At 37.9% G+C, this 24514-nt stretch overlaps 1 protein-coding gene across 1 annotated transcript; it reads right to left on the reverse strand.

Moving 5' to 3' along the window:
- Nucleotides 1-5469: 5469 nt before the first annotated feature.
- rnf126 (ring finger protein 126) lies at nt 5470-13190 on the reverse strand. Its single transcript, XM_087783254.1, has 9 exons — nt 13105-13190; nt 10116-10174; nt 9892-9952; nt 8931-9166; nt 8790-8852; nt 7998-8067; nt 7827-7920; nt 6933-7048; nt 5470-6232 (listed from the first exon to the last, which is right to left on the reverse strand). Exons 1-9 carry the CDS (start codon nt 13177-13179, stop codon nt 6050-6052), a joined length of 957 nt encoding a protein of 318 aa, XP_087639380.1. The 5' UTR covers nt 13180-13190; the 3' UTR covers nt 5470-6049.
- Between the last annotated feature and the right edge of the window lie 11324 nt (nt 13191-24514).

A 24514-nucleotide genomic window follows, 5' to 3' on the forward strand; every position in this document is an offset into this window, starting at 1 on the left:
TTTGACCTCCTACTTATACTTCTAACTCAACTAGTACTTCCTCTACTACTAATACTACTACTTCTTATAATTCTACTACTACTTTTACTTCTACTACTACTTCTAACTCAACTAGTACTTCCACTACTAATTCAACTACTGCTTCCACTACTTCTAATTTTACTACTACTTCCACTACCACTAGTACTACTACTTCTAATTGTACTACTTATTCTACTACTACTTGTACTACTACTACTTCTAATTTTACTACTAATTCAACTAACACTTCTAATACTTCTAATTTCAATACTAATTCTACTACTACTAGTACTTCTAATTTTACTACTAATTCAACTACTACTTCTACTACTACTACTATTTTTACAATTAATTATACTACTACTTTTACTTGTCCTTTTAAATACTGTAACTTTAACTACTAATTCCACTTCTACCTGTACATTAACTACTAATTTTTTTTTTTTTATAGTTTATATTGTAATGCAGCACTGAGGTGTATTGTGTGTGTAAAAGTAACTTAATAAATAAACAAGTGATTTATTGCAGCGATGTTTTAATGAAATATTTAAATAGTATTTGTTACATACCAGTGTACTGGGATAAAAAAAGTGCAGCCACACAAAGTCTAAACTAGCTGGTGTTTACATAAAAGTCCTGATTTTAAAAATAAATGAATAATTGGAATAAATTGATAAAAATAAAGTATATTAACTAATGAGGATGTTTAGAAGAAAACTCACCACTTTTCTTAGTATTATGAACAACACTTAAATGCAACTCAAGTAGATAATATACAATAGTATATAATAATAATAAATAAACTGCGTTTATTAAAGTGTGAAAAACTACAATGATATAATGAATTTAAATGGAAAATAAAGAAAGTTCAGGGATTTTTAATCGATCCATTAATATTAAAAACTGATCATACATAATCCATCGCTCATTTTATATACATATCTTAATATTTTTTATTTTACAGGATTTGTGACCAATACAAGTCTTTTTTTTTTTTACTTAAATTCTAATAAATTTGCGACGTTTGCTTCTGCTCTTGTACAAAAAGGTTAATTGTTTCTTAACCTGTACTTTCTGCCAGCAGGGCTGAATAAAGCTGTTTCTCCTCCAATCATTAGGATTAAGACGCGTTTATTCTTCGCACATTTACAAACTAAAACAGAACATCTGATCCATACAAAGTTCTGCAAGTGAAGTCATCGATAAACACGTCATCAATGTCCATTATAGGGTGAGACTGACCGAGGGTTTCGTCCCGACAACTCAGAAAGACAAACACAAAGACTTAACTTAAAACTTAAAACAGTCAAGTTTGAGATTCAAAATAAGATGAAAATAAAGCTCTTATGACTTTAATTCATCATGTAATTGAACAACCTTTATGATATTACCGTGAGACAGGAAGTGTGTGAGGGTAGTTCAGAAGATGTCCGAGGACACGGATGAGGTGTGATGGGTCAGAGAGGAGCCGTCGTCATGAATGATGATGTTTGCTGATGATATAGTGATCTCGGCGAGGAGAGGACGAACGATAGATCAAGAAGAAGTGGTAACAGGTGGATTATTTGAGATCGAGAGGAGAGTGCAGACGGGGTGGAAACAAGAGATGACGGTTCATATTGTGAAAAGCTTTGCTGGAAAGTTTCAAACACTGAAATCATTTTTCAACCGAGTCATAAGTCAACGAATGAATGAGGATGAAAGTCGTGTGGAAACAATATGGAGTCGATAATCCCTCACTCCGACGCCCTTTGAACCCGAGCAGAAGAACAGCAGCACAATCCAAGAAGGAAAAAGCTTTTGAGAACAGAGACAATCCAGAGGAAGTAGAGGTGACTGTTTTATTCATGTCGCAGACAAGGATCCCGTCGAGAGAGTCGCTACAGAAAACCTTCCTCTCGCTCCTCGAACAAGGCGTTTTTGTTCCGAAATCTCTTCCTGCCGACTCCGGTTCTCCCGCGGAGCCCGATTGTTTCCCTCGTGATGCATGACATCAGGATGTCTGGGAAACACAGATCGCCAGAGTCCATTGTCCGGTCGGTCGTTTGCAACATCGACAGAAGGCAAGAGTAACAAAATAGAAACAAATGAGGCGTCGCCTTCGATGGAACAGGTCCATGTGTCAATATTGGTTATTTGTCCACAACAGCTGCAGCACATTCACTGTTAAACTAGAGAATATTAAGAAGATGGAGAAACGTAAGATGAGATCATGTTGGTTAAGGCCCTGAATCATGTTTCATCAACTCAACGCATCTGTTCTTCCCAACATCTCTTCATATTTATGCTTTAAGAAGGTCTACAGGCAGAAGTTTGGACACACCTTGTGGGCTCTTCATTTCTAATGATGGTCATTTATTTATCATCACTTGTATCGACCCGACAACACTACTAATGGTCCAAACACCATTAATAGGGCGAGAAAGTAACCTTGGAAAGACACACCTGTGAAGTGAAAACAAAGTCAGGTAGGGCTGCACGATATTGGAAATATGTGCGATATTCGATATTGGCGTCTTGACTTGCAATATCCATATTTATGCGATATTTATTTTCTTTCACCTAAAAAAAAAAAAGAATAAAAGTTTGCCCGCGCACAGTCATGTGTACCATAGGAGATATTTCCCTGAGCGACATCAGAGAGGAGCCGCCGGCGCTTCACAATATCACGTAATCAATAATAAATCCTTGTACACGCACAAATAACACTTTATAAATGACGCTAACAACTTAGCTCGTTAGCATACGCTGAAGACGGACAGGTTTGTTTGGAAGTTCACGATCTTCTAAGAAAACAACTGAGACGAGATGAAAAGTTCTTACAATATGTTGCTTTAACAAAGGAGGTTGAAAGAGACGAGTGACTGGATCACTAGTGTTTGACTAGATCATAAGTTAGTATTACTTCACTGGATCACTAGTGTTTGACTAGATCATAAGTTAGTATTACTTCACTGGATCACTAGTGTTTGACTAGATCATAAGTTAGTATTACTTCACTGGATCACTAGTGTTTGACTAGATCACAAGTTAGTATTACTTCACTGGATCACTAGTGTTTGACTAGATCATAAGTTAGTATTATTTCACTGGATCACTAGTGTTTGACTAGATCATAAGTTAATATTACTTCACTGGATCACTAGTGTTTGACTAGATCATAAGTTAGTATTACTTCACTGGATCACTAGTGTTTGACTAGATCATAAGTTGGTATTACTTCACTGGATCACTAGTGTTTGACTAGATCATAAGTTAGTATTACTTCACTGGATCACTAGTGTTTGACTAGATCATAAGTTAGTATTACTTCACTGGATCACTAGTGTTTGACTAGATCACAAGTTAGTATTACTTCACTGGATCACTAGTGTTTGACTAGATCACAAGTTAGTATTACTTCACTGGATCACTAGTGTTTGACTAGATCATAAGTTAGTATTACTTCACTGGATCACTAGTGTTTGACTAGATCATAAGTTAGTATTACTTCACTGGATCACTAGTGTTTGACTAGATCATAAGTTAGTATTACTTCACTGGATCACTAGTGTTTAACTAGATCATAAGTTAGTATTACTTCACTGGATAGCTAGTGTTTGACTAGATCACAAGTTAGTATTACTTCACTGGATCACTAGTGTTTGACTAGATCATAAGTTAGTATTACTTCACTGGATCACTAGTGTTTGACTAGATCATAAGTTAGTATTACTTCACTGGATCACTAGTGTTTGACTAGATCATAAGTTAGTATTACTTCACTGGATCACTAGTGTTTGACTAGATCATAAGTTAGTATTACTTCACTGGATCACTAGTGTTTGACTAGATCACAAGTTAGTATTACTTCACTGGATCACTAGTGTTTGACTAGATCATAAGTTAGTATTATTTCACTGGATCACTAGTGTTTGACTAGATCATAAGTTAATATTACTTCACTGGATCACTAGTGTTTGACTAGATCATAAGTTAGTATTACTTCACTGGATCACTAGTGTTTGACTAGATCATAAGTTGGTATTACTTCACTGGATCACTAGTGTTTGACTAGATCATAAGTTAGTATTACTTCACTGGATCACTAGTGTTTGACTAGATCATAAGTTAGTATTACTTCACTGGATCACTAGTGTTTGACTAGATCACAAGTTAGTATTACTTCACTGGATCACTAGTGTTTGACTAGATCACAAGTTAGTATTACTTCACTGGATCACTAGTGTTTGACTAGATCATAAGTTAGTATTACTTCACTGGATCACTAGTGTTTGACTAGATCATAAGTTAGTATTACTTCACTGGATCACTAGTGTTTGACTAGATCATAAGTTAGTATTACTTCACTGGATCACTAGTGTTTAACTAGATCATAAGTTAGTATTACTTCACTGGATAGCTAGTGTTTGACTAGATCACAAGTTAGTATTACTTCACTGGATCACTAGTGTTTGACTAGATCATAAGTTAGTATTACTTCACTGGATCACTAGTGTTTGACTAGATCATAAGTTAGTATTACTTCACTGGATCACTAGTGTTTGACTAGATCATAAGTTAGTATTACTTCACTGGATCACTAGTGTTTGACTAGATCATAAGTTAGTATTACTTCACTGGATATACTGAGCAAAGTCGCGTCGTTATAGCAACCGAGCCTAACACAGTTCACAGACGGACGGAGACGTAAACAACAACCTGACATAGAAGTACAAATTGACAACTTTACAGAACGTGACACTGATTGGTCGAAGTGTGTATTTAAGAAATTATTGATTTGTACAATGGAAAATTATAAACATCGCACATGTTTTCAAAATGTATATTGCACTTGACAATATCACAATATCAATATTTTTCCGATATATATCGTGCAGCCCTAATGTCAGGCGACTATATTTTGAAGGTCATCAGAAGAAAGTACTTTGAAGAAACTAGAACATAAGACTTCAGTTACATCACACTTGTAAGTACACAATTACACCTGTACTCATTCATAGTTTTGATACATTCAGTGAGAATATTGTGTTTCTAATCATGAAAACAAAGAATGTGTGTCAAACCTCTGGCCTGCACTGTGTCGACTAATACTTCAGACAGAAGAAAACACGTCAGCATTATCACATTATCTTGTGTTTAAACACCCAGGAAATAAAATCCTAAACGTCTGCACTTCAAACACACGTATCAACGCTCAAGGATCAGAGGAATGATTCGCTCTCACCGCGGGAAACTTTAGAAAATCAACTCAGAAGTGAAGTCGAGTCGTGTTTCACAAATAAGATTCTGTATCTTTATATTTCATTCAGAACACGCGTGTGGAAAATAAAGACAACTCTTTACAAATAAAAAGCAAAAAGGAAACTTGTAGTTGACATACAATCATCTGCACTATATCCCTTTAAAGAGTGGAATTTCACTGCCAATAAATACACACAAAGTAAATCATTTACATTCCAACTTTATTCGTCTAGAAGTCAAAATCAATAGATTTCAAAATATCCTTTTCTTCTTCTTTTAGGCTGAAATGTCTTAAGCGTATAATCAGAGCCACATTTAAGATCGGATATAAATTAAACGTCATTTGTGTCGCTAGGATTTTAAAACAGCAGGTGCATCTATTGAAGCATGTTGGAAACCAGGAAGACACGTCAATAAAGTGCACATCAGTGCACGTGGTGTCGTTTCGTCTGCCAGATGTGATCCTCAAAAAAAAAGAGTCTAGTTTTGCGCAATTTCTTGCACCGATGGCAAAAAATAATTAAGTTAAAAATTCCCAAATGTTCTACCTTTAGATTCCTGCTCCTGGATCTGTGATCCTCCGCCTCATCCCGTCCTCAGATTCCCGGTGACGTGGGGGGGGGTCAAGTCGTGGAGCGTCGACACATCATCCGTCGGAGCTCGTCGACGAGGGTTGGAGTCGCCCCGGCGTGATGCGGCGGCGGCGCCACGACAGGGAGGCGCCGGAGGTCGTCGGTCCGAGAGCGTCGGCCCGGCGGCGCCGCGAGAGACCAGACCTTCTCCTCTAGGAGTTATCGGTGGAGTGATCGTGACCGGTGGAGTTGGAGGACTGAGGGGTTGAGGAGGATGAGGATGACGAGGAGGAGGAGGAAGATGAAGGACTAAAGTTCATCCCTGAGAGTTCTGGCGGGTTGGTTGCTGTGTTCTCGCCACTCAAGCTCTTCCTGCACACGGGACACGTGTCGTGCTGACGGAGAGCAGAACAAACCTCAGAATCTTTTTTTGGTCATTGAAACTTTTCATTTGATTCCATAAAAACAACTTATAATGAAATGTTCATTTCCATAATTGTTATAATTGAATTAAAATCTTTGAATATTTTAAAAAAGTATTCATTTATTTTTACACAGCGTTTGACATTCTTTAATGCGATCATTCAAAAATCTACAATTTTGAATTCGATTTATTAGAATTCATAGCCTTTTAAAATGAAATATAATTCAGCCAATCATGGTGGCTCTATTATACAAATAGTTATTATTAACAGATTGAATTGTGCCACAAATTAATGAAAAGATATTCCATTTAGAAAATGAATTAGAATTTTAAAAGGTTTTTACTCATTTTGAAAATATTTACATTTTTAATTCCTTTTTTTTTTGGAAAAGGAAAAATGTCCAAATCAAACCTTTAACTATAAAAAATTATTCAAAGTATTGTATTGAAACTTTTTCCAAAAAACAATTCAATGCCAATAAAAATCCAATAACATTTCAATTAAAAACACAACATTTGAAAGGTTCAAGTAACAGACTTTTACGTTTAAAGAAAATATATTTTGAGACAGTTTGAGTCATTCGTTGCAAAGAAGAGAAACAAACGACGGTTTCATTCTTAAATCGGGTCGGACAGAACCGGTCCAGGAGAGACGAGTGAAAGGTTCAAACCTGCTCCAGCCAGGGTATTATGCAATCGTTGTGGAACATGTGATTGCACGGCAACTGCCTCACGCTCTCGCCAACACTGTAATCTTCTTTACACACCGGACATTCCAGACCTGAAGCTGGACGACAAACCATCACACACTGAAGGTAAACGTTTGTGATGATGTAGAGACAGAGGCACAGATTTCACTGTTAATAACCGAGGAACGGAGGCTGATCTTGAGATGGTGACGACCAAGTTGGTTGAGATCTGCTGAGTGATGAGGTTGAGCCAGAAAACAGGAAGAGGTGATGGAATTAAGGGGACGCTGGCGACCTCTAGAGGCCAGGAAAATAAATCGATTTTCTCTTCATTCTTTAGATAATTTATCCTATGGATCTTGCTGTTACAATAAAGACTATGGTGTCTTTATATATATTATTAACAAATTATATTCTTATTCATGTAATCCGTGTTCACTTTGTTCTTTTGTCGGCCGCTGTGTTGTGAATGGAATTCTTACTTCTTAAAGGAATTTTCCCGAAGGGATCAATTCAATTTATAAATGTCCTATATTTCGATGAAAGATGAAATGTTTACCTTTTCATCCATATTATGGTTAAACTTAAACAAACTTAACTATGAAAGACATTTATAAACATATATATAAAAGTGTCTCAACTTTCATCCACTGTCTTCCACAGACTTTCGTGCAAGTTTGTATATTATTGAATTGAATTTGGAATAAAAACGCAAATTCCTTGAGGAGTCTCTAAGAGCAGAAGAAAAAAGAAGCGTATATTGTTGACGTTTACAGCCGTTACTGCTACCAACAGCACATTTAAATGTCTATTTTTTTTTAAAGTTTTTTAACAGTTCAACAAGAGTGTTCCACGATAAGAAAACGTTGGACGTACCAATGTGTTCAGCTGTGATCTGAACTGTAAGAAGACTCTTTATCTTATCTCGATCAGCAGGTGGAGGTCCCGTGTTTTCAAACTGGTTTAATAACTGCAAGAGAGAAGAAGACGAAGACGTGTCGGACGACAAACCTTCCACAGTCACAGAAGAAGAGAAGAAAATCTAACCTGAGTGATAATTGCATCTAATCCGTTTGAACCCCAAACATAATCCATCGGATTTGAGTGTAGAACGGCCCTTTAGGAAGAACACAAGCACATTTTCAAACGGCGAGTAAAACATTCTCGATCAGGCATCATGTCCTGAACACTGCTAACCTGCCCTCCTCCCCCCGGAGCTCCACAGGCTTTCTCAGCAACTCAGGTGTTTGCTGCTGGACCTTCTTACATCTATAGAACCAGGATCCTCTCCAAGGCCCCCCGTTTGGACCCTGATGTCCCTGCTCTACACTGTTCTCCCCATCCGTCACAGTCGGTCACAGTGTTCACACCGAGTCTGGTTCTGTCGAGGTCACTGCCTGTTCCACACAAGCTTTTCTTCGCCTCCGTCACTCGTTTTTGAGGTCCTGGGACACGTTTTCCTTTCTGCTCATGTTAGGTGTCATTTAAAATGTCAAGTGTCTTCAGAAAACAATGTTACGATCCAACACTTACAATCAAATTTAACGACGAAGTGAGACTCTAGATCATTCTCTCTCTGCTAGACTTCCCTGTGGTCAGTCAACGGAACATCCATACGGGTTTAAATAAGAGAAACTATTTTGTGAAGGGTTTCGAATAAGATCGTCACAAGACAAGTTCCTCATGTTGAATTGTAGCTTAAAACTTTTTCAGGTGCAAATCCATCAATATCTTCCAAAGTTTAACTGTTAAAAATGCATTCTTGTTCTCTCCTGGTTCTAATGGCTGAAGGTACGACACGTAAGTTTCATGATGGATAAATAACTCCGAGGCACTCACCAAGGTCCGATGTTAGGCATGGCAGTTGGTGCGATTATACCATTGACCAGCTGCTGGATGATTCTACGACAGAAATGTTGCAAACGTCACACACCCGCGTGTCTAAGAGGAAGATCATTGAATTGAAAGAAGGATACGTACCCCTCTAAAGTCGGCACTCCTTCATGCCGCGCCCCTTGTCGCCTCGCGCCGTGACGACTTCGCGGCTGCCTAAAACTATAGCGTTGCCTCGACGCCGTTTCCCTTTCCCGGCGGTTCTCGGCGTCCCGGTTGTCCTCGGTTCCGGGTGCGCCGCCGAAGGCGAAGCTGTCGTCAAAGACACTGAGGGCTATTTGTCCGTAGCCAGAGGGAAATGTAAACATGGGCTGCCCTGCATTCTGTAGAGACACGAGTGGATCATCAGTCGAAGGACGATGGTTTGATTAAAGACTTGATCAAAGTGTTAACATTTATTTTTTATTAAAACATCCGAGTAACCATGTTAAAAGATGACCTCACGACAGTCGCACAGTGGCTATCAAGTATTTAAGTAATCAAGTATTTCTTTCCATTTACTGATCAAGTAATCAATAGAAAAACTTTTTTAGTTAAAGAGCAACTGCAAACACACAACAGAACAAGTGACATTTCACTTTATAATAAATGACCAATTTTGTTGACAGTGTTGACCTGATGAGGGATGTGTGTGTGTGTGTGTGTGTGTGTGTGTGTGTGTTTTGACTTTATGCTCCAGCTATAAAGTGACTGGTTTAGTTCTGCCTAAAATGTCTGTTACTACTTGACACACAGAGGAGCAGACACACAACAAAGTTAGGACAAGCTGCCGCGAACAGGAGGTGGGATTAAAACTGCTGACCTTCCTGTCACATGACAACCCTCAGGCAATAAAATGAAGAAGGGAAGAAGAATAATAAGGCGAGAAGACAGTACTACAAGACGAAAACGACCAAACGTTATGTCGTGAACATTCCCACATTTGCAGAACTTTGCAAATGTCAACACACATTCCTCACGTCTCCCCTGCAGGGCAAGTGTGGACACTCTGGCTACCCCTGGACTCTTGACCTTCAGGTGCCAGGACCAAGTCAACACCGATACGAACCTCTTGTGGTGGCAGATTCTGTGACCCACTGGAGGTAGTTGCTGTGGAGCCATTGTCAGTGCTGCACAGAAATAGAAAATTCATGTCATTTTTTTCCACACAAAAGAGCATAAAACCCTCACACTCTCCTCTTAAAAACAGCCCAAAAATAAGATTAATCACGAGATAAAAGACCAAGTATAAAGTCTTGGATGCAGTGAGGAAATATTGAAGTGTCAACATACCTTCTTTCCTCTAGCAGCTCCTCAATGAAGCCAGAATCACATCTTGGACACGTGTACTCCTGTTGAAGTCATAAAACACAGATGAGTAAAAGATAATGACAACAAATATGAATTGCATTGTTAACAGCTGTGACATATATATTATATCTGATGACACTTAGCTTATTTGGAGTTTAGATCTTAATGCAGTCTTAAGTCAAGTTAAACCTCTTCCCCCGTCCTGAGTTCAAACATTTGTGATGGTATCTTAGGTCTTTCAAAAGCTTCAAAGTGTAACTTTAATTAAGTAAAGGTGCAGAAAGAGTCAGAGACAGTCGTCACCCATTGCTCTTTTTTTTTTAAAACACAATATGAAGTCACAACACACAGCAGGCAGATGTATTTAATCATTTCCCAATACGAGTTTAGTTAAGAGGGATAAATTAGGAATCAAGTGTCAACTGAAAATTGAAATCTCTGAGTTGAACACCTTTTCCAAAAGTTGATTAAGAAATACACGAAAGAAAATTTGACATTTAAAACCAAAATAAAGGGCCAACTGTTTTTTTTTAAATAAATAATTTCACAAATTAAAATAAATAAGTATACAGCTTTAAATTTAGTAGTAACGTTAGTATTTATAGGCATTCATTCATTTTCTACCGCTTTATCCATTATGGGGGTCGCGAGGAGACTGGAGTCTATCCCAGTTTCATTGGGAGAGGTAGCGGACACCCTGGACAGGATGCCAGTCACAAGACAACCATTCAAACACACACTCATACCTACGGACAATTTCCCCAAGTTCTCAATCAACCTCTGTATGTTTTTGGACTGTGGGAGGAAACCGGGGTGTCCGGAGTAAACCTATTTATAAGCAATAACATGGTAAAAAGAGAAAAAAGGCAAACATTGCCTTCAACTTAAATAGGTTTTATTATGCGTTTAGATAGTTCACTTCATTCAGTTAGACTTTTTATTCCATTTAAAATAAGATTCAAGACCCAACTCGACAAGTTTCCAAAAATTAAAAAGTCTAAACAAAAAAACACCACATCAGTTAAATGGCTTGAAGGACAATTTTACCCAAATCTTTATTCATTTTAATTAACTAAATATGACTTAAATCCATAGATAACTTTAGTTGATTCCCATCGTATACATTTGGAAATAAAGTAGAATCAATAATGGGCAACTGGGTCACAGTTCTGCTATCGTGGTTTTGTTCTCATGTCAACCTGTGTAATATTATATAATAAATAAACAACCAATACATATATACAATATATATTCTGGATATACAAAATAATTAAAACTAAAATCTTACTCAAGTTTCCAAATGTTTTTGGAGACATTTTAATGTCAATTAAGAACTTATTTTAAGATTCAATCGTTTAATGAATTTATGAGGATCTGGATCAAGTAAACATGAATATATTAGGAGTGTTCCACCAATATAATTCCTACCCTACCTTTAATAAGCTACATTTAATTTATATATTAAGTTAAACGATTACTCATCTTTTGTAATTGAGCTTTTAAATTATTTAACACATTTTTCTTAATTATGCTCACCAACAAAAATGTCACACAGTTAAACTTCAACCTTGATTTAAAAGATGCATGAAAGATATGTATATTGTATACATATTTGCTAATGCTAGCACATATAAAAACCTGCACTGCCGTCAGACGTTTTATTTTAATTGGTGTTTTTACTCTCCACTGTACTTCTTTAGTATGTGCATTGAAATATGTTCTTGTACCAGTGTATTGTTGTTGATATGTTTATCATTCTTTTATTCATGATTGTGTTCATTTTAAGTTCATTTTTTTGTTCTATTATTTGTTTTAATTATCATTAATATCATGTTAAATTGTTGTTTTTCTTATTATTTTTAATATGCAAGTAAGCTTAAACAATCAAATCATTACCCAATAAAAGATATGCTTAAAAGATCAAGACACAACAAACACAGGATATGTTTACTGTATGTCCTAATATAACGTGTATGTTTATTTTTCATATATTTATTCGTGAGGGAGAATTGAGGATGTAAATATGCCAAATAATAGCAACAACAGTCATTTTCATCCATAGTCACTATGCAAGTGAAAAATAGAAAAATGACAGAAATAAAACAAAAAAGCAGAAACAAACCAACAGTATGTGGACCGAAGCAAAGAAAACAAACTACTCTACAGTACAAATATAATCTACTGATGGTCATAGGCCTGGTTTCCCTTCATTACGTTTTTCAGATGTCATTTGAAAAATGAATGTTTTAATATTTTTTAATGGGAATTGCTGAACGATCTCAAATTCCTTAAATGTTAGAAAAATAAAAGGTGTATCAATCAATTTGCTCAATTTACCAACTGGTTCATTGTTTAAGTCACATTAAAAATATAAATGAAAGGATGTGTTCTTTATTTAAATATATTTACACAGCTGTGAATATATCATTTATCAAGGATGTTTATCAATGACGTAATAGTTGTAAAAACGTTTTTTAAAAAACAAAATAAAATACACACACACACGGCTGGTGTGTAAAGACCGTTCTAGTCGTTGACAGTATCCACTCAAAACCCGGTTCTCTTGTGTTCGGGTCTGAGACTGGAAGGTCCAGGTAGCATCAGAACAACAATGTGTGGCTTCAGGTTCAAACCAGTGTGTTTCCCAAAAAATAACATTATACGGACTTAAGGGATCGAAACAAGCACGAAAATGTCATGAACGCCTTAGAAAGAATCTCGCTGTACGTGACGTCAGCAGCTATGATAAGAGACTATACGTGGAAATATCTGTTAAATATTTATATATTTAGTCTTTGACGTCCTGGCAGAATCAAGCTAACACGGCTAGCATGCTATCAAGCTAACACCGTTAGCATGCTGGCGCACATATCTGCTGCTGGAGCGAACGTTTGTTACGTTTGCGCCGCGAGACGTGTCGAGTCCATTTTCACAAATACATCCACGTTGAATGCGAGTTGTCGTTACTCACCGGAAGGCGCGGGCTGATCTCCGCCGAGCATCTGTGGCAGAAGAACCGGCCTGGCCATGTAGGAGCTTCCGCCATCTTTACTCGTCGAGCAACACGGAAGCGAGAGGAGGAGGCGCTACGGAGCGGCGCAGAGGACAAACCGCCGTCGTTCCGCTAGAAAAATACATTTACACATATTTACGTTTCTTTTATGACATTAAATAACATGTTTGCGATTCATTTTAGGAGGTTGATCATTCATACAACACACGCAAAAAGTTAGATAATAATATTTAAAACACTACGTATGTATACAATAAAATACAATATAGTAAAAATATAGATGTATATTTCACCATCATTTATTATTTAAAAACAGTATTGTCTACAGTTTACCAGCTAGAAACTCTACTTTAAATAGTGACAATTGACATAATATTATTAATAAGGATATGAAAATAAAACGTGCGTTATAATAGTAATATACACATATTTACGTTTCTTTTATGACATTAAATAACATGTTTGCGATTCATTTTAGGAGGTTGATCATTCATACAACACACGCAAAAAGTTAGATAATAATATTTAAAACACTACGTATGTATACAATAAAATACAATATAGTAAAAATATAGATGTATATTTCACCATCATTTATTATTTAAAAACAGTATTGTCTACAGTTTACCAGCTAGAAACTCTACTTTAAATAGTGACAATTGACATAATATTATTAATAAGGATATGAAAATAAAACGTGCGTTATAATAGTAATATACACATATTTACGTTTCTTTTATGACATTAAATAACATGTTTGCGATTCATTTTAGGAGGTTGATCATTCATACAACACACGCAAAAAGTTAGATAATAATATTTAAAACACTACGTATGTATACAATAAAATACAATATAGTAAAAATATAGATGTATATTTCACCATCATTTATTATTTAAAAACAGTATTGTCTACAGTTTACCAGCTAGAAACTCTACTTTAAATAGTGACAATTGACATAATATTATTAATAAGGATATGAAAATAAAACGTGCGTTATAATAGTAATATACACATATTTACGTTTCTTTTATGACATTAAATAACATGTTTGCGATTCATTTTAGGAGGTTGATCATTCATACAACACACGCAAAAAGTTAGATAATAATATTTAAAACACTACGTATGTATACAATAAAATACAATATAGTAAAAATATAGATGTATATTTCACCATCATTTATTATTTAAAAACAGTATTGTCTACAGTTTACCAGCTAGAAACTCTACTTTAAATAGTGACAATTGACATAATATTATTAATAAGGATATGAAACTAAAACGTGCGTTATAATAGTAATATACACATATTTACGTTTCTTTTATGACATTAAATAACATGTTTGAGATTCAGTTAAGGAGGTTGGTCATTCATACAACACACGCAAAAGTCCATTTCCAAAAGTTAGATAATAATATTTAAAACACTCAGTATGTATACAATAAAATACCGTATAGTAAAAATACAGATGTATATTTCACCATCATTTATTATTTAAGAACAGTATTGTCTACAGTTTACCAGCTAGAAACTCTACTTTAAATAGTGACAATTGACATAATATTATTAATAAGGATATGAAAATTAAACGTGCATATATATAATAGTAATATCCACGTATTTATTCACCATTTAATATTTAAAAGCAGTAAAGTCAACAGTTGTCCAGCTAAAAACAAATGCTACATGAATTTATTATTAATAATAATTAATTAGTAATATTATCCAAAGCATTGTTAATTAACACCCATTGAGAATAAACATTTATAAACAACACCCCTTTAATAGTGTTTGTTTACATATTTATGTTTATAATAAAAATATCAAATAATATTTAATTCCGAAACAAAAGTTTGCACTATAATAGTATTGACTGATCTTGTTATGGATAATGCAGAGAAATGTAAACAAGGCTTTAAACATTGATAAAAACAAAATTAAACTTTTTGTACAAGAGTTATTTTCCAACTATTCTTTGATTTAAATGATGATATTATGTAAACACAATCTTGGGATCATTTCAGTAAAATATGTCTTTGTCTCTATGTTGACTTGACCTTTTTAAAGTATGTATTTTAACTATACTTAAAATATATACACTGTCATGGATAAATGAAGAGTTGTAATTACATAGTGATTATAAAATTTATATATAAAAAAAGAAGTTTTAATTCACTTTCTCAAAAATATCGTAAGTATTTGGATAATAATGAAATGATGGAAAACTATTTGTTTCTCCATGAAATCTGTGAGAGTTTCACACTTTCTTTTCTAAATAAACTCTAACAACCAAGATTTCTGGTCAAACTTTCAAACAATACTTTTTGGACATTATATATGTTTATAAAGGAATCACACAAAAGATGATGATTACTTGTGAAAATAAAACGTTTATTTTCATTAAAAGTGAAAATAACAGGCTGGACATTGACATGACAGGATGGACCCGGAATGTCTTTGAATGGCCTCGTGTGAAGTGAAGGGTTTGAAGGAGAAATGTGAGTTCTTCTACTAGAGCAGCCAGTGAAGGGTTTGAAGGAGAAATGTGAGTTCTTCTACTAGAGCAGCCAGTGAAGAGTTTGAAGGAGAAATGTGAGTTCTTCTACTAGAGCAGCCAGTGAAGGGTTTGAAGGAGAAATGTGAGTTCTTCTACTAGAGCAGCCAGTGAAGAGTTTGAAGGAGAAATGTGAGTTCTTCTACTAGAGCAGCCAGTGAAGAGTTTGAAGGAGAAATGTGAGTTCTTCTACTAGAGCAGCTCAGAGTTCTGGCTGCAGAGTTTAGTATGAACTGCAGGCGAGACACATCCTTCTGGTTTAGACATGAAAACAAACAGTAGTCCAGACGAGAAGAAACAAACACATGGATTACATACACTTCACTTTCACACGGTTCCTTGTGTGTCATGATGATACCTCGGTTCAGTGTCAGAATGAACATCACAGTCCAATGTGCTCCACCTCAATCATGTCTGGTCTCCTGGGAACATCTGGTGTCTCTCACCTGTCACATGAAATGAGAACATTAGCTACAGTGACCTCTTGAAGGTCAAAGCAGGGTCGGTCCAGAACACCTTCCTGTCTTTGACACGGGCAGGAAACGTGTCTGTATTTCATGGGGTCGGGGGTCAGACTGATAGCTCTGTGGTCTGAACGTTATTGCAGACACTGCAGGTTCCTCAGGCTTTGATTCGAGGCAAGTTTGTTATCAATGTGTCATGTTATGGAGACATAAACAGGTGAAATGAATCTAAAATAAGATTTGGATTTACATTTTTTATAATATAATATCTTATATTTTACGACTTATATTCCATGTTACTCTTCTCACTATATGCTGTGCAAACATTCACCCATGAATCACATCCTTTAAGTTCATTATAAGTTAAAATATCGTTCCCAGACCTGAAGAGCAGTCGTTGTTTCGAACGTCTCTCATTTCCAGATGTTCCCTGTGAAGCCTTCGTTAATGACGTCTTGATTCATTGTTACTTTCACTGGCGATCTGAGACCGACTGTATCTCACCTGACCTTGAGAACAGTATTGAAGGAGCTGAGAAACAAGTCTCTGCAGGAGAGACATCCAGGTGTCTTTGTAGATGTGTCTTCAATGTACCAGAGATTCTTGTACTTTTTCATCAATACACTAATATCAATGATTCAAGTCTCGTTTTTCTTCGTCCAGGAGAAATTCCTTCATTCAGACAAAGATTCTGATTTGACATAGTTATTGTTATTATTGTTTTTGTTATTAGTTTTAATGTGTGTATCGTTGTCTTGATATAATGTGTATAACGTTCCAATGTGGGAAGAATAAAAGCACATCAGTCAATCGATCAATCGATCAATCGACATCAGCATGCAACGTCACATCACGCCACACGGTGGCGCCAGTGAGCGGAACTTCTGCCTGATTCATAATAGTTTGAGAAAACTAGGTCTGAGTTTTTTTTAAGGTGTCTCTTGTTTTACTGAAGCCACTGATACTTGATCCTCGTGGAACACAAGAGCTGCTCACGTTCACTGTGTATTTACTGTGTTGCAGTTTTCAGTTTCTCCAGTGTTTCTCTCTAGAGGTGGAATTGAACCCATGACCGAGTCTGGAGCGTCTCAGGCCTCACAAGCCCAGAGTGAGTAGGAGTCTCTTCCGACAGCTCAGCAGCCAATCACAGCTCAGGACGTGCTGGCCTGATGCAGATGTTTACGTGGAGAGTCACGTGATGGATGTCAGTGAAGCAGGTGAAGAATAACTTTAATAACTTAAGACTCAAGAAATAATCAAACAATTTTCAACTAGAATCAAACAATTTTCAACTAGAATCAAACAATTTTCAACTATAATCAAACAATTTTCAACTATAATCAAACCATTTTCAACTAGAATCAAACAATTTTCAACTATAATCAAACCATTTTCAACTATAATCAAACAATTTTCAACTATAATCCAACAATTTTCAACTATAATCAAACAATTTTCAACTGTAATCAAACCATTTTCAACTATAATCAAACAATTTTCAACTATAATCCAACAATTTTCAACTATAATCAAACAATTTTCAACTGTAATCAAACAATTTTCAACTATAATCAAACAATTTTCAACTATAATCAAACAATTTTCAACTATAGTCAAACAATTGTCATCTATAATCAAACAATTTTCAACTATAATCAAACAATTTTCAACTATAATCAAACAATTTTCAACTATAATCAAACAATTTTCAACTAAAATCAAACAATTTTCAACTATAATCAAACAATTTTCAACTATAATCCAACAATTTTCAACTATAATCAAACAATTTTCAACTATAATCAAACAATTTTCAACTAAAATCAAACAATTTTCAACTATAATCAAACAATTTTCAACTATAATCCAACAATTTTCAACTATAATCAAACAATTTTCAACTGTAATCAAACCATTTTCAACTATAATCAAACAATTTTCAACTATAATCAAACAATTTTCAACTATAATCAAACAATTTTCAACTATAATCCAACAATTTTCAACTAGAATCAAACAATTTTCAACTAGAATCAAACAATTTTCAACTAGAATCAAACAATTTTCAACTATAATCAAACAATTTTCAACTGTAATCAAACAATTTTCAACTGTAATCAAACAATTTTCAACTATAATCAAACAATTTTCATCTAAAATCAAACAATTTTCAACTGTAATCAAACAATTTTCAACTATTATCCAACAATTTTCAACTATAATGTAAAGATCACTTCAATCATATTAGTATAAAGTATTAACTCCATGACTCCCACAGTAATGGCTGGTGTGAGCAGCAGTCCTGCAGCCTCAGACGTCACATGGCTCCAGACCAGACGGGGGGAGACAGCAGCTCTGCTGTGTCTGCTTGGCTGAGGTTGGCTTTTGTCTTTTTGTGCCCCGAGCATCACCGGCAGCCCAGACCACTGCCTTTGTAGCGCCGCGAGGGAGGGAGGTCACAGACAGGTCACAGACAGGTCACAGACAGGTCACAGACAGGTCACAGACAGGTCACAGACAGGTCACAGACAGGTCACAGACAGGTCACAGACAGGTCCTGAGAAGAGGAACTTAAGCCAGGGTTGCGTGTTATGAACACGTTTCATCATATCATCGATGACAACAATTGTCTTTTATAGAAACACTAGTTCAGGCTTTCATGATGAACAAACCCTTGTGTTGTCTCTGGGTCAAGGTGACCCGAAGGCCCGGAATCAAATGTGTTTGTGGTGTCCCTTGTGTTGTCTCTGGGTCAAGGTGACCCGAAGGCCTGAAATCAAATGTGTTTGTTGTATCCCTTGTGTTGTCTCTAGGTCAAGGTGACCCAAAAGGCCTTAAAACAAATGTTTTTGTGGTATCCCTTGTGTTGTCTACGGGTCAAGTTGACCCGAAGTCCTGAAATCAAATGTGTTTGTGGTATCCCTTGGGTTGTCTCTGGGTCAAAACGTCAACTAAATCCGTGGCTTCCATGAATACATATGCAGTAGTTGAGGTTGTTCATCTTGACCCAGAGACAATACAAGTGATACCACAAACACATTTGTTTTAAGGCCTTCGGGTCACCTTGACCCAGAGACAACACAAGGGATACCAAAAAAACATTTGTTTTAAGGCCTTCGGGTCACCTTGACCCTGATGAAACACAGGATTTAAAAAAAAGTTTCCTTGTTTTGTTAAGATTGTACAAAGCTAAACGTTGATTTATTTTACATCGATATACGTCACCAGGTGCCGGCGAGGACGGCAGCCTCTCCAGTAGCTCCGCAGCAACGATCAATAACTTTCTGTTTTTTACTGATAATTATTTCGATGGATACTTTTGAACATGGAGAGAATCGTCTTCTTTACTCAAGGGAGGATCTACTGTCGCTGGAGATCGTCATGATATCCTGAGGGAACTTCAGCGCCGGTATTGTGGATGTAGAGCAGGCAAGAGGCTAAAGGCTAAGCTAACGGACGATCGGAGACGTCACAGACCATCGATCCTCACGATCACGATGAACGTCAATTCACTGACAAACAAGATCGACTGTCTGCCCTCAACAACCAGCGGATCTACAGAGAGATGTTGATCTTCACAGAGACGTGGCTCACTCACTGACTCAGACAGAGACGCACAGGCTTGCAGGAAGCGCCGAGGAGGAGGAGGTCTGATCATGTATGTGAATAAATGCTGGTGTAGACGTTACTGTGAAGAAAGTCTTGTGTTGTCAGGATTTAGAACTGTTGGCTGTCAGCATGCGCCCATACTATCTACCACGCAAGTTCAGTCATGTGATCACGTGTCTACATGTGTCTACATTCCTCCGAGCGCTCATCTGCCTGTGAGAAGATCCACACAATGACAGCTAGACTTCAACATTAAACACATTCATCATCATCTCTGGACATTTGAATCAACCTGGACTCTACTCTGACTACTTTCCACCAGGTGGTGGATTGTCCCTCCAGGAATAACAGAACAATTGACTTTCTTTTTTCCAACTTGAAGGACGCGTACAGAGCCAAACCTCTTCCTCCTCCACTTGGAAGGTCTGATCATGACCTGGTCCACCTTCAGTCACAGTTCACTCCTCTGGTGCAGAGACAGACTGTGACCACTAGGACAATCAGGAAGTGGACACCAGCTGTGGAGGACGCCATCAGAGACTGCTTTGACACAACAGACTGGGACGTGAAGTCTCATGAGGACACCGAGGGACAGACACACTGTCTAACGGATTATTTAAATTTCTGCTTAGATGTTGTTGCCCCAGCTAAGACTGTCACTGTTACCCTAATAGAAAACTGTGGGTACCCAAGGAGGTCCAGGGTTCCTTAACTGGAAGAAGGTGCTTTCAGGAGCAGAGACAGGGACGCCATGAGGTCCGCACAGCAGGAGGTGAAGCTTGAGGAACGGACACCTACAGGAGGAGGTTGGAGGGGTAGCTGAGTGAGGAACAAATAAGAGAGTCTGGGATGATGTTAAAACCATCACTGGACACAAGACTAAGTCCTCTCTGACTGCAGTTGACACGGTGGAGGACGACAGGTTTGAGTGGGTCACCTCACCCTCACTGCAGCTTCAGGACCTGCCCCACCTTCATGTGCCCCCCTCAGTGCCCCCTCAGTGCCCCCCTCAGTGCCCCCCTCATTACCCCCCTCAGTGCACTCCTCAGTGCCCTCCTCAGTGCCCCCCTCAGTGCCCCACTCAGTGCCCCCTCAGTGCCCCCCTCAGTGCCCCCTCAGTGCCCCCCTCAGTGCCCCCCTCATTACCCCCCTCAGTGCACTCCTCAGTGCCCTCCTCAGTGCCCCCCTCAGTGCCCCACTCAGTGCCCTCCTCAGTGCCCCCTTCAGTGCCCACCTCAGTGCCCCCCTCAGTGCCCACCTCAGTGCCCACCTCAGTGCCCACCTCAGTGCCCCCCTCAGTGCCCAATTCAGGGCCCTCCTCAGTGCCATCTCAGTGCCCACTCAGTGCCCCCCTCAGTGCCCACCTCAGTGCCCCCCTCAGTGCCCCCTCAGTGCCCCCCTCAGTGCCCTCCTCAGTGCCCCCCTCAGTGCCCACCTCAGTGCCCTCCTCAGTGCCCCCCTCAGTGCCCACTCAGTGCCCCCCTCAGTGCCCTCCTCAGTGCCCCCCTCAGTGCCCACCTCAGTGCCCTCCTCAGTGCCCCCCTCAGTGCCCACCTCAGTGCCCCCCTCAGTGCCCACCTCAGTGCCCCCCTCAGTGCCCCCCTCAGTGCCCACCTCAGTGCCCTCCTCAGTGCCCCCCTCAGTGCCCCCCTGAGTGCCCTCCTCAGTGCCCCCCTCAGTGCCCCCCTCAGTGTTAGAATGGTTCTCATCTTACCTTTCTGGGCGCAGTTTTAGTGTATCTGCCAATCAAATGAGGTCTGAATCGGAACTCTGCAGCCAGAATTCTGAGCCGCTCAAGTAGAAGAACTCACATTTCTCCGATCCTTAAAACTCTTCACTGGCTTTTTCTTTCAGGATCAACTTTAAAATTCTGGTTCTTACTTTCAGATCTATTCATAGTCAGACTCCTCCTTACATCACTGATCTGATCCAGCCTTACACCCCAGCTCAGGCTCTGAGGTCTGTGGATCAGAATCTACTTATGGTTCCACGCACACGACTCAGGACCAGAGGAGAGAAATCTTTTCAGACTGTTGCTCCTAAGCTTTGGAACGATCTTCTCTCTCTTTGCTCTTGATGATCTACTGACTCCTTTAAGAAACATCAGGCTTTTCCTTGAATTTCTCGAACTCCTTTGTTGTTCTCAGTATTATCTTGATCTTTAAAACATATACTTTTTTGAATATTGTTTTGATTGTTTAAGCGCTTTGTGACCCTGGTCTGGAAAAGCGCTATATAAATAAATATTACTTACTTACTTACTTCACTGATGGTATAATAGAGTCACACATCACAACAACACACACACTGATGATACAATAGAGTCACACATCACAACAACACACACACATTGATGATACAATAGAGTCACACATCACAACAACACACACACTGATGATACAATAGAGTCACACATCATAACACACACACACTGATGGTACAATAGAGTCACACATCACAACAACACACACACACTGATGATACAATAGAGTCACACATCACATCAACACACACACTGATGATACAATAGAGTCACACATCACATCAACACACACACTGATGATACAATAGAGTCACACATCACATCAACACACACACTGATGATACAATAGAGTCACACATCACAACAACACACACACTGATGATACAATATAGTCACACATCACAACAACACACACACATTGATGATACAATAGAGTCACACATCACAACAACACACACACATTGATGATACAATATAGTCACACATCACAACAACACACACACTGATGATACAATAGAGTCACACATCACAACAACACACACACTGATGGTACAATAGAGTCACACATCATAACAACACACACACATTGATGATACAATAGAGTCACACATCACAACAACACACACACTGATGATACAATAGAGTCACACATCACAACAACACACACACTGATGATACAATAGAGTCACACATCATAACACACACACACTGATGGTACAATAGAGTCACACATCACAACAACACACACACATTGATGATACAATAGAGTCACACATCACAACAACACACACACACTGATGATACAATAGAGTCACACATCATAACACACACACACTGATGGTACAATAGAGTCACACATCATAACACACACACACTGATGATACAATAGAGTCACACATCACAACAACACACACACTGATGATACAGTAGAGTCACACATCATAACACACACACACTGATGGTACAATAGAGTCACACATCATAACACACACACACATTGATGGTATAATAGAGTCACACATCACAACAACACACACACACTGATGATACAGTAGAGTCACACATCATAACACACACACACTGATGGTACACTAGAGTCACACATCATAACACACACACACTGATGGTATAATAGAGTCACACATCAAAACAACACACACACACTGATGATACAGTAGAGTCACACATCATAACACACACACACTGATGGTACAATAGAGTCACACATCACAACAACACACACACTGATGATACAATAGAGTCACACATCACAACAACACACACACATTGATGATACAATAGAGTCACACATCACAACAACACACACACTGATGATACAATAGAGTCACACATCATAACACACACACACTGATGGTACAATAGAGTCACACATCAAAACACACACACACTGATGGTACAATAGAGTCACACATCACAACAACACACACACATTGATGATACAATAGAGTCACACATCACAACAACACACACACATTGATGATACAATAGAGTCACACATCACAACAACACACACACTGATGATACAATAGAGTCACACATCATAACACACACACACTGATGGTACAATAGAGTCACACATCACATCAACACACACACTGATGATACAATAGAGTCACACATCACAACAACACACACACATTGATGATACAATATAGTCACACATCACAACAACACACACACTGATGATACAATAGAGTCACACATCACAACAACACACACACTGATGGTACAATAGAGTCACACATCATAACAACACACACACATTGATGATACAATAGAGTCACACATCACAACAACACACACACTGATGATACAATAGAGTCACACATCACAACAACACACACACTGATGATACAATAGAGTCACACATCATAACACACACACACATTGATGATACAATAGAGTCACACATCACAACAACACACACACTGATGATACAATAGAGTCACACATCACAACAACACACACACTGATGGTACAATAGAGTCACACATCATAACAACACACACACATTGATGATACAATAGAGTCACACATCACAACAACACACACACTGATGATACAATAGAGTCACACATCACAACAACACACACACTGATGGTACAATAGAGTCACACATCATAACACACACACACTGATGATACAATAGAGTCACACATCATAACACACACACACTGATGGTATAATAAAGTCACACATCACAACAACACACACACTGATGGTATAATAGAGTCACACATCACAACAACACATACACTGATGGTACAATAGAGTCACACATCACAACAACAAACATACATACATAATGTTCTCCAGCCAGAGTGGATTGAAGATCATATGTTTATAAGAATCACTGCTATAATAAGATGTAAATGCATAATGTTCTCCAGCCAGAGTGCGGCTCCACTGATGCACTGATGAATGAATAAACGGCTGCAGTCAAGGCAGCAGA

This window comes from Callionymus lyra, chromosome 2 (assembly GCF_982586985.1).
Source record: "Callionymus lyra chromosome 2, fCalLyr1.hap1.1, whole genome shotgun sequence".
Classification (NCBI taxonomy): Eukaryota; Metazoa; Chordata; class Actinopteri; order Syngnathiformes; family Callionymidae; genus Callionymus; species Callionymus lyra.

Coding starts and splice junctions, on each gene's coding strand:
- rnf126 (XM_087783254.1), bottom strand. CDS start 13,179: ATGGCGGAAGCTCCTACATGGCCAGGCCGGTTCTTCTGCCACAGATGC. Junction 10,175..13,104: donor AGATCAGCCCGCGCCTTCCG/GTGAGTAACGAC, acceptor TGACTTCAACAG/GAGTACACGTGTCCAAGATG. Junction 7,049..7,826: donor GATCACAGCTGAACACATTG/GTACGTCCAACG, acceptor TTTGTCGTCCAG/CTTCAGGTCTGGAATGTCCG.